This window comes from Trachymyrmex septentrionalis, unplaced genomic scaffold (assembly GCF_001594115.1).
Source record: "Trachymyrmex septentrionalis isolate Tsep2-gDNA-1 unplaced genomic scaffold, Tsep1.0 scaffold19, whole genome shotgun sequence".
NCBI lineage: Eukaryota > Metazoa > Arthropoda > Insecta > Hymenoptera > Formicidae > Trachymyrmex > Trachymyrmex septentrionalis.
Window position 1 is genome coordinate 2,580,587 of NW_017305071.1, and position 9,977 is coordinate 2,590,563.

Genomic DNA, 9,977 nt, shown 5'->3' on the forward strand with positions numbered 1-9,977 from the left:
ATATTTGTAATAAGCTTAAAATTACTTTATTTTCTTTGCACATTTGTCACAATTTATTTGCAACATTTGTGCGTTTACGGTATCCGTTGCAAATAATTACAACACGTTCAATAATTTCCTTCCATATTGCGGTCAACTATTTATGTACCAGTCTTCCGTCAATTTCTATTATTAACATATCAGAGAAAAATTGCGGAAGAGTGCGTTTACATTCAGCCATGAGCAATGTTGTCAAGCATCCAGATACGAGTAATGTTGCTTTGAAGTGCTTTCTATATATCCTCATTACTTTTTCATGTATTTACAACAGCTTCTAGTTGTAGGCTACATTTGCATGTAATATTACAGATACGTGTCTTAATTAAAAGAAGTAAGTTAGATTAAATTCACCGATTAATTTCTACGAATATTCTTTCTGTCAAACTATAATTCATGATAACGTCAAATAAAATTTTATCGTATGATTTTATTGTATTCTTTAATACATTAATATCGTAATTACATTATTTATTAAAAGAAAGCCTTTCGAGTTTTACGAAATAAAAGCATATTATAAATATACCACAGATTACAGATTAAATTTATTTTACTTTAATTGCGGTACTTTCCATATCTCTCTTCCTCTCCATATATGTTGCTTTAGAGCGAACGCTAAGCTTCAAGGAGCTACCAGATCGAACTTCCGTCAATCGTCAGGAATCGAGACGTTCCTCGCGTCCTAATACAAGCGCAGCCGCAAATCCAGTTAGCGTGCAACAATCATGAGGGTTAACGAGATCACCGTTCGATTCTCCTCCGCCATTCTATCCCCCATACTAGGCATTACCTAGCTACCATAGGTCGCGCCACTATGGAGAAGGTATGCATCCGGTGTACGTGTCGCTTCATCTCGCTGTGACTTATGCGTAATGCATGTTACACGCACACATGTACACCAACCAACCAACCAACCAACCAACCAACCAACCAACACACACACACACACACACACGCGCGCGCGCGCGCGCGCGCGCACACACACACACACACACACACACACAAACGAATACATACATGTACATTGCGTGAGTGCATACTCGATTTTGTATGCATGGCGTATTGCAACGCAGTCGCAAACACACCGGCTCCGATCCACCGTGTCCGATCCGGCAATCTGCTCTAAATACGTCCGGCACAATGCCCATCGAGGTGTGGGATCGGTCTAATGTCGTGAAGGCTCTAACCGAGAGCGTATCGTATCGCGAGCGAGATCTCGCGATCGGGAACGCTTCGATGAGCGACGTGCAAATAGCACGAGATTGGCAGATCGCTTCCTGTTTTGAATATTCGGGAAGCTGTACTTTTCGTCGCCTATAGCATCGCTACGTAATAGAAAACATCTGCGATTTTTCAACGTCGCTATATTTCTCGGTATAAAGAATTTGATTTTGGTAGTAGAATATAGTATTATTATGGTATGATATTATACGTAATCGTATTAATATATTATAATTAATCACCGGTGTAATGTATTTATTACAGTTTATTCCAAGTGAATGAAAAGAGTCATATTCAGTGATATCAAGGCAAGACCTGCCTTGATCGAATATGGGTCTCTCTATTTATTTAATTTTCACCGGTCCATTTAATCACACAACTTAATTGTTTAGAATTTATTATTGCAAGTAACAGTCTTGTCAAATATTTTTATTTTAATAAATAATTATTTATTAATAAATGTTAAATTTATTTTTTTTAAGGGGAAGTAATTTTGTTAGAAATTAAAGTTATTTTGTTAGAAATTATATACGTGCACTTAAAATATAAAGATCGTTGATTTTTTTTGTGTCTGCTGGAATTTTTTCTAGGACCTCAGAAATACACTGAACGCGTGTTTGATCGACCTAACAAGAAGAAGATGTATCTCCTCGAGGTTTCTATCTCATTCCACTAACGTTTCCATCGGAATGCTTCGTCATCATTTGTTAAATAGAACTCTGAGCTCGCTAAGTTTGAAATAACAAACCAAGAATGGAGTTTGCATAGACTGCATAGGGACATCACGCGGGTAAACGTTTTCGACTGTTTTTCTAACACCCTCGCTACGGAAAAGCTGATCGCGCTGCTTCGAAATCTCGTCTAAATACATATCTGTGAACGTAAAGATTTGAACGCAAAAACTTGCCGGTCCTACATAAACCGGCAAACATAAACAGAGCTCTTACAATTTTATTCTATTCAGTAGTTGGTCTCATCTAAAAGAAAAAATGTAGAATTAAAAAGTTTATTCAATAACATTATAAATATTATTATAATAAAACAAAATCTCAGACACATTTCTTTATGTAAAGAAAACTTGAATTAAATTTTTTTTTAGATGTGAAAAATGTACATTAGTGGAATAATGTAAGATAATAGTGTAAGAATAATTTTGTACATCATAATTATATACAACTTATCACTATATTGAGTAGAGTACTACTCATTAATAACTTACTTAATTAATTAATATATTCAGTTTGAAGATAATTTGATTATTATTTTTTCTCTCAGAATTGAGTCTATGTGAATAGATCGTGACATATTGGTAAAGCCTGGCATTCGTCGACACAGGTAGCCACCTTAAACCGGGCACTACTATGGTTCCGGTGTTTGTGTCGTTTACTTTGCTACAAGCAATATTTAACAAATTGCTTTCGTTCCCCTTTGTCGGGTTTCTCTCTTCGTCATCATTGGACGCATTCCCCGCCGGGGATTTATAGTTGCTCGCTTAGCGATCACCTGCGAGGCTTCATTTGATGAATCGAGAGACAATGGAACGCTACAAAATGCTCGTCGATAAATACACGCTGACAGGATTGCGCAGCTAAATCCTGTACCCGACATTTCACTGTCGATTCACGATATCAGATAGAATACAATACTAATTTCGAATCGTTAATGATAATTTTGCGCATCACTGCAAATGAAAGCCATGTGGAATTAAAAGAAAATGAAAATATTATTTACGTCTCTCTATCAACATTTTACTGTTTGATATAAAAAAATGTATTATATAAATAATTATATAAATAATTGATATTCACGTATATGTATGTAATTATTAATTTTTATATATATTTTAATAATTATTTTATAAGCATGACAATTAATAGTTTTCTCAAAAGGATATAATTATTTTAAATAGCAACAGAAATAAGCATTTCTGTAAATTTAATTAACATGAATTTTCACAAATTTTTTTTTTTCACATATTTTTAAATGCGTAGCTAATTTGCATAGATTTATAATTTTATGATTTCTAAAATACGTGCACTTTAAAATTGTAAAGATTTATATAATTATAACTATATAAAAATTTTGTGCTTCATAAAAAATATATTCTAAGCAGGTATTATGTTAAAAAATAATATATTTTTAAAAAATATTAGGCTAAAGGAAAGTTTGGTATTTCTTTCACAAGGATTTTACTATTACAACAATATTTTTGCAATGCATTAAATATGAAAATGCATCATTAATATATTTTTATATATTATGTAGGCTTTAGTATATATCGCTCTAAATATATTCTAAATTTTGTACGTTTTTAGTTCGAGGTTATTCCTCATGTCATTCGATATTGCTTGACGTTATCATTGCTAGATACGTTTACGTGTTGCAGCGATTGTTAGCTTCGACATTAGTTAAATGTGCCGTCATCAGGAATCAGATTTGAAATACTGCTATTCACCTGTCATCTTTGTATGCTAATGTTTGGTAAAGCAATTTTTATCCTCGTACATTCGAATAGATAACTGACTATAGTATATACATATCTATCTACAGACAGGTCATGCTATGCGATCGTCCGGCACAATCGCGAGTGGAAATGATTTTACAGAAAACACGAAAGACTATCAGCAAATTTAGATCATTACTGGCTCAATCAGCTCGAAATTTAATGCGCAATATATTTTCCTTGTATAATTGTTTTGATTTTTACATTCAGCTGATAGTACAATAATATTTTTTTGCAACGACACAAGGCACTCGATAAAAACGCAATTCTTCGAGGAATATTCTGTATACTTTCCTCTTAAGCGCATGTTTCTAAATGGAAAGTTTGCGGCAATAGTGATATCTAATGTGATGTGTAATTATTTGAAAAAATCTTATGTAACAGAATATTGCTGCGTATTGTTACGTATTAATGTCAACATCAGGAAAATTATCGATCAGTGTATTACACACGTGTTACGTTTCTTTATCTTTTTTCTGAACCTCTTAATTACTCTTATAAATTAGTTTTCTTCCTGGTTAATCGCGTCTTTCGCGATTGGTTAATAGATCCATTATCGCAATCACGATAATGGATGCGAGGAATGCACTCGTCTTTTCGCGGGAATAAACACAAATTTTTTTCGCAAGCGATCAGCGTACAACAAACGCTCATCTTGTGACTTATGTACATTAACTAATAGCCAAGTCTGTCCACTGGTCATCACGACAAACAGATTTCTCAGATACTCTCTGCGCGTCGCAGAGAAAGAATGTTTCTCCGTCAACTCGAGATCATTTTTTTCGAATATCATTTTTTTTAAACAAACATTACAAACAAATATTACAAATCAAAAGGATCATTCCTCGATAATTATCATCAATTAGACTTGAGGAAAATTCAGCGGAAAATCTCTTCAAGATTAAGGAATATAGAGATAAAAAAATAAGGATATAAAAATATAAAAATAAGGAATGAAGGAAAAATAAATATAAATGTAAAAATTTATTTATAAAAAAATAAGAATTATATAAGTTTTAGATTAAAAATCTTGAAGAATTGCCAAAAGAGAAATTAATCCGATAGAACTGCTAGAGCAACAAATTAAATCAATTACAAAGATAAATGTTTATATGACTGACTTTTCAATAAAGCAAAAGACAATTAATTTAAGATTGTTCGACGAACAGGTAAAGCCATTATACCGGTAATAATGCGTGGTGCTTTGTTATCTCAATAAAAATGCACGTCATGCAATTATAATATTATTTTCATTCTCTTTCTTAAAGGAGTCAGGTCAATTAGCAAAGAGACCGGATAAATATTCGTGGGAACAGAAACTTTATTAAAGTTCAGTTGCATCGAGACAGTAACAGAGAGAGAGGCTGCCGGCGTATGCTTACGAGGTAACTGTGAAAAAATGGTCTTGCGTTTCTCATCGGGTGCGACATCGGTAACGCGATCGTCTCGATCGCACATCCGGATTCGCGTATCTGAATTTTATACGCACAGGTACGTATACATCGATACATATACATACATACATACAAGGGCGGTGGACCGGTGTGTGGAGGTGGAGTACTCGGGTTTGTACAGAATATATATCTTCGTTTTATCGTATCTACCAATGTGGATTATACAATGGGGATGCGCTATGTTAAACCCTAAACGACTTTTATATTACACTATAAACAAGCGGAGATCGAAATCAGTCTGACGTAATGCCCCGCGTACATCAGTTTCTGTGCTGCCTTTACCGGGCAATCGGGCCGCGTCTTCGTATATATGTTATATTTACAAAAAATCCTAAATTCGCCGGTAGAATCTTTCAACATTAACGCGAGCTGTTCATCTAAAAAAATGGAACAAATTACATATCGGGAGATGTCGGCGTGGAAAAGATCCGTCTTATATTTTTTCTCTTACTCAACTTATGATTCTCTACTGTAATATATTAGATAAGCGTATTAACTTTAAGTATACATATGTTATATTTACGTTTTATTTTTAAAATAAACGGATCGCGTTGAATTACCGATCATCATACGATGATTTATAATCGTCATATGCTTTTATAGATTCCACCGTCGAACTCCAATTTATACATAATTTTTTTTCTTAGACATCTATCTATATAATACACGTATAAGTTCTCCGAGCATAGCCAGAGCTTGCTTCGTACGAATTGCCGAACTTGAATTATTCTTTATGCTCGTTGAAAGAGGTCGGTTGTCCGTCGACAAGAAGCTAGCTGTTAATTATACGAGAATCTCCGTTCATTAATCAGGAGGAAAATGAGATACTTAATTTCCAAACGACATAAAAATTCGCAATTTAAAATATGTCTAAAAGATTAAAATATTTCTGAGATTTGCAAGACTTTCATGGCCTTACTGAATATTTATATTGCCTAAATATTTTCATTTAAAGCTCGATAGAAATTTTTCAAAATTCTAATTAGAATTTTAATCGTTATTTTGTAAGACACGATTCTTCTTTTATTATCGTTTTATCTCGTTTCTTCCTGTTGAAGTTCCAACAAAACGATCAATGGATCGGAACTTTACGCAGTTTTCACTAATAACATAAAATAATTGAATATAAGAATCCAGAAAATACAAAATCTAAATCAGGACACTAAACGTCTTTTAGACGGTTCTTCCAAAAATGTCTTTAAAACGTTTTATCTCGATTTTATCTCAGTACGGCACGAATAACACGCGAGAATGTGATTCCCATATGATTACTAGAAACATAATCGGCAATAGATTAATCTGTTTCTTACGTAGTCACAATACCCAATAATTTTTCGTTCATTTCGAAGATCACTTTACGCGTATTTTTCACGCACGCCACATTCATATCCAGACACACAATATAAACCTTCAAGAGAAATGTCTAACGAATCTTTCAGTCTTTCTTGATGTTTCTGAAAATACGGAGCGCTGAGAATGATATGAACTTAAACGCACTTGAAATACGCGCACAACTTCAATAATTAATATATATATATATGGTATATATAAATATATAATCACATAAATATATGTAACAACATATAATAATAATATAAAAATAATAAAAAATGTAACAGTTTTCCATTATAATTGTCTAAATGGTGTCCCCAACGATTCAATCGTTGTTATTTAAGTCACTATCATCCTCAGATCTTTGCATACAGGATATTTCACTTTTATTATATGATTTTACAATGACAAATTCTTTCCAATTTAAAGCCAAACATATCGTTTGTTAATTTGTTAACGCTTATTTATTTATTTATTAAATAAAACAATTCTATTCGGCAATTTTTCACTTTTTAATGTTGGCGTATCTTTGCAATTCTTAGTTAGAATTCTGTTAAAGCTTAATTTGAAAATATGACTTTGTCATTTATATCGCATTTTCCTCTGATATTTATCTAGCTTCTCTCATTAAAAAGACTCTCGTTTGTTTACTTAATAACGTTAAATTAACGAGATTTTTGTTAGAAAGTAGTTGTTTCTGGCAAATAATTTTGCTTTTAAAAACAACGTGATACGAGTTGGAGATACGTTACGTGAAATATCCGAGAAGTTTTCGAAAGGGTAAAAAAGCGGTAAAAAAGAAAGATCGTGGACACTCGACAGACACGAGCAGCTACCTGTCGCGCGAACCGACCGGCTTCTTCCGAGCCCTCCATTAGACGCTGGATCCGCCGGCGGAGTTAGCCGGGATGTAGTAGTTCCTGACATGCAGATGATTATGAAGGTGTACAGCCGACAACTGTTGCTGCTGCTGTTGTTGCTGCTGTTGACCGCCGCTTTGTACACTCTGATGATTCCAATGAGCGGCCGGAGACACGACTTTGGGCATATCCGGACTGGCCGACGGCGGCGTGCTTGGCGACGGTAAGGCATTCGCGTCAGCGACTACATCAACATCGACGTCCTCGTCGTCCTGATCGGCCTCCGGCAAATCGTGCAGTTCATCCTCGCTGCAGCTGAACCTACGCGACTTGGCCGGCCCGAGAACATCCGCCTCGATCTGCTGCTGATCGTCCGGTGCCAAGAGAGACGCCACGTCGAACTGTCGCTTCCTCGGCTGGAAAGACGATTGTCGAAGGGACTGGCTCTGGAAGGGACTTTGTTGTTGTTGTTGTTGTTGTTGTTGCTGCTGCTGTTGCTGCTGTTGATGGTGATGATGATGTGGCGCCCACAACGCGGATATCTGCTGCGAGGCTACCGAAGGACCAAGGGCCGTCGGAGGCGGTGGAGTAGCGGGTAAAGGCGGTGGACTTGGACTATCTGGTTCCTCGTCCACCGCTAAGCCCATGTGCCGTCGTACTTTCCGCTGGGCTTTGCGCCGACGGAAGTCACCGCGCCGGAAATCCTCCAGGTTCGCCGGATGGATCGCCCAGTAGTGACCCTTGCCATTGGCGCTTCTGCCAGACTTAACAAAGCAATCGTTCAGCGAGAGATTGTGTCGGATAGAGTTGCGCCAACCGGGCCCACGGGTGCGGAAATAAGGGTAGTGCTCAAGGATATGCTGGTAGATGTCGGACAGCACGAGCTTCTTCTCCGGCGACGACAGTATCGCCATGGCGATCAAGCCAATGTAACTGTGCTGGGGTTTGGGTTCCTCTGGTATCCGTTGGTGATGCGGATGCAACAGTGCCATGGACAGTGCCAATCGGCCAGGATAACCAGCTGCCGCGGCAGCCGCCGGATACAACGGCAGTGGCGCCGGGAATCCCGGGCCTATACCCAGATGAGCCGTCGGCGCTCCCGAAGGCGGATGAGCTACACCGGGATGCTGTATCTGCTGCGCCAGCCGCAACCGTTCCGCCATCGCGTAATGGTACAGGTGCAGCCGATAATGCTCGAGACCCGGGAGAAAGCTAGCCATCGGATTACCCAAGCCAACGGCCAACGGCTCCTTCGCTGGCGGCGGACTCTCGTTGCTACACATGATGATCGGCCGACTCGACACCAATACTTGGTCCTGGTCGGACACCACTGATCGTCCTTTCCACGGAGGAGATTCGTCGCGATCGCGATCAGCGACGGTTTTCCGCGTTGGACTACGTGATCATGGAATTGTTGAATTGCAGAACCGACATCGGAGAAAATTGCAACTCGAGCACTTTCCCGCGCACTGTACGCTCCACCTGATACCGTCCCGAGATACGCGCGAGACGACTCCTAATGCCGGAGTCGTAAATTATCGCTCCGGGGATGGCGACGTCGCGCCGCCGACAATCGCGGCAGTCCCTGTTTTCCGACAGTTTTCACCCTGTTTATCACGATGCGTACCGAGCAGTGGACTGTTCATGATTTACGATCCTCGGCGGAGTGTGACTGCCTAGCGGACGGGTTTTTCGTTCCGCTTAGTGCGCGGTCGCGTAAACGGAGACCGCCCATTATACGGGGAACACTCGGCATTCGACGCGGAGTGGGGAGCAGCGAGTGTATCTGGTCGACGAAATCCTGCGCGGGGCCCGGTGCGGCGGAGAGAACCTGAATGTCGGAACGTCGTCCAATGGGAGAGCGGAGGGTCGGACGAAAATGGAACCCACCACCGATCGTCACGCCTACGACGTTGCGATATTGATCCTGGCCGGCGTAATCTGGCCACCGATGGTGGTAGTGGAGATGGTGACGGCCTTGATGATGGTGCGGCCGTCGTTGCCGCACCACGTCGCCGCTCTCTTATCTCTACGTGGCCTAACATAGCTCGATATCATAGCCGATCCTGGACCGGGGAGTTGAGAGACGATCGATGCGTGTTTCCCGTTTTCAGAGCGCGTGCTGTACCGTGAGTTTCGGAAATGGCATCCGCTTTCTCTGTCTCTCTATCGCTCTCTTCCTCTTGCTTTTGTGCGTGCTGCTTCGTGAGCTTCGTCGTCATGGAATCCACGAAGATTGAGAGAGACAGTCTTTCGAGATCGAGTGGTCTTATCTATGATTCTGATGCTTGTGCGGATTGTGATTTTGATTTACGATAAAGATTTCAAGTAATGTACCTAATGTATCTTTGGGCTTATATAGTGAGAGCAAAAAATATTCGCGTCTACAGAGGATATATCTTTTAAAAAAGATTTTATTTAGTTTACGGTTAGAAAGTAAACATATTAATTACCAATTTATTAGCAAAGAATAAAATAGATTGTGTATTTTTTAAAATTGTTTTATCTAAAAATAATAATTAAAAGAACACTATCTTAATAAAATAATTAAAATAATAATTAAAATATATT

General features: G+C 38.5%; 1 protein-coding gene across 1 annotated transcript; it reads right to left on the reverse strand.

Moving 5' to 3' along the window:
* Positions 1–7,304: 7,304 nt before the first annotated feature.
* On the reverse strand, positions 7,305–8,689 carry LOC108746812 (fork head domain-containing protein FD4-like). The gene has a single exon (XM_018483786.1). It carries the CDS (start codon positions 8,687–8,689, stop codon positions 7,421–7,423), a length of 1,269 nt encoding a protein of 422 aa, XP_018339288.1. The 3' UTR covers positions 7,305–7,420.
* Positions 8,690–9,977: the final 1,288 nt, after the last annotated feature.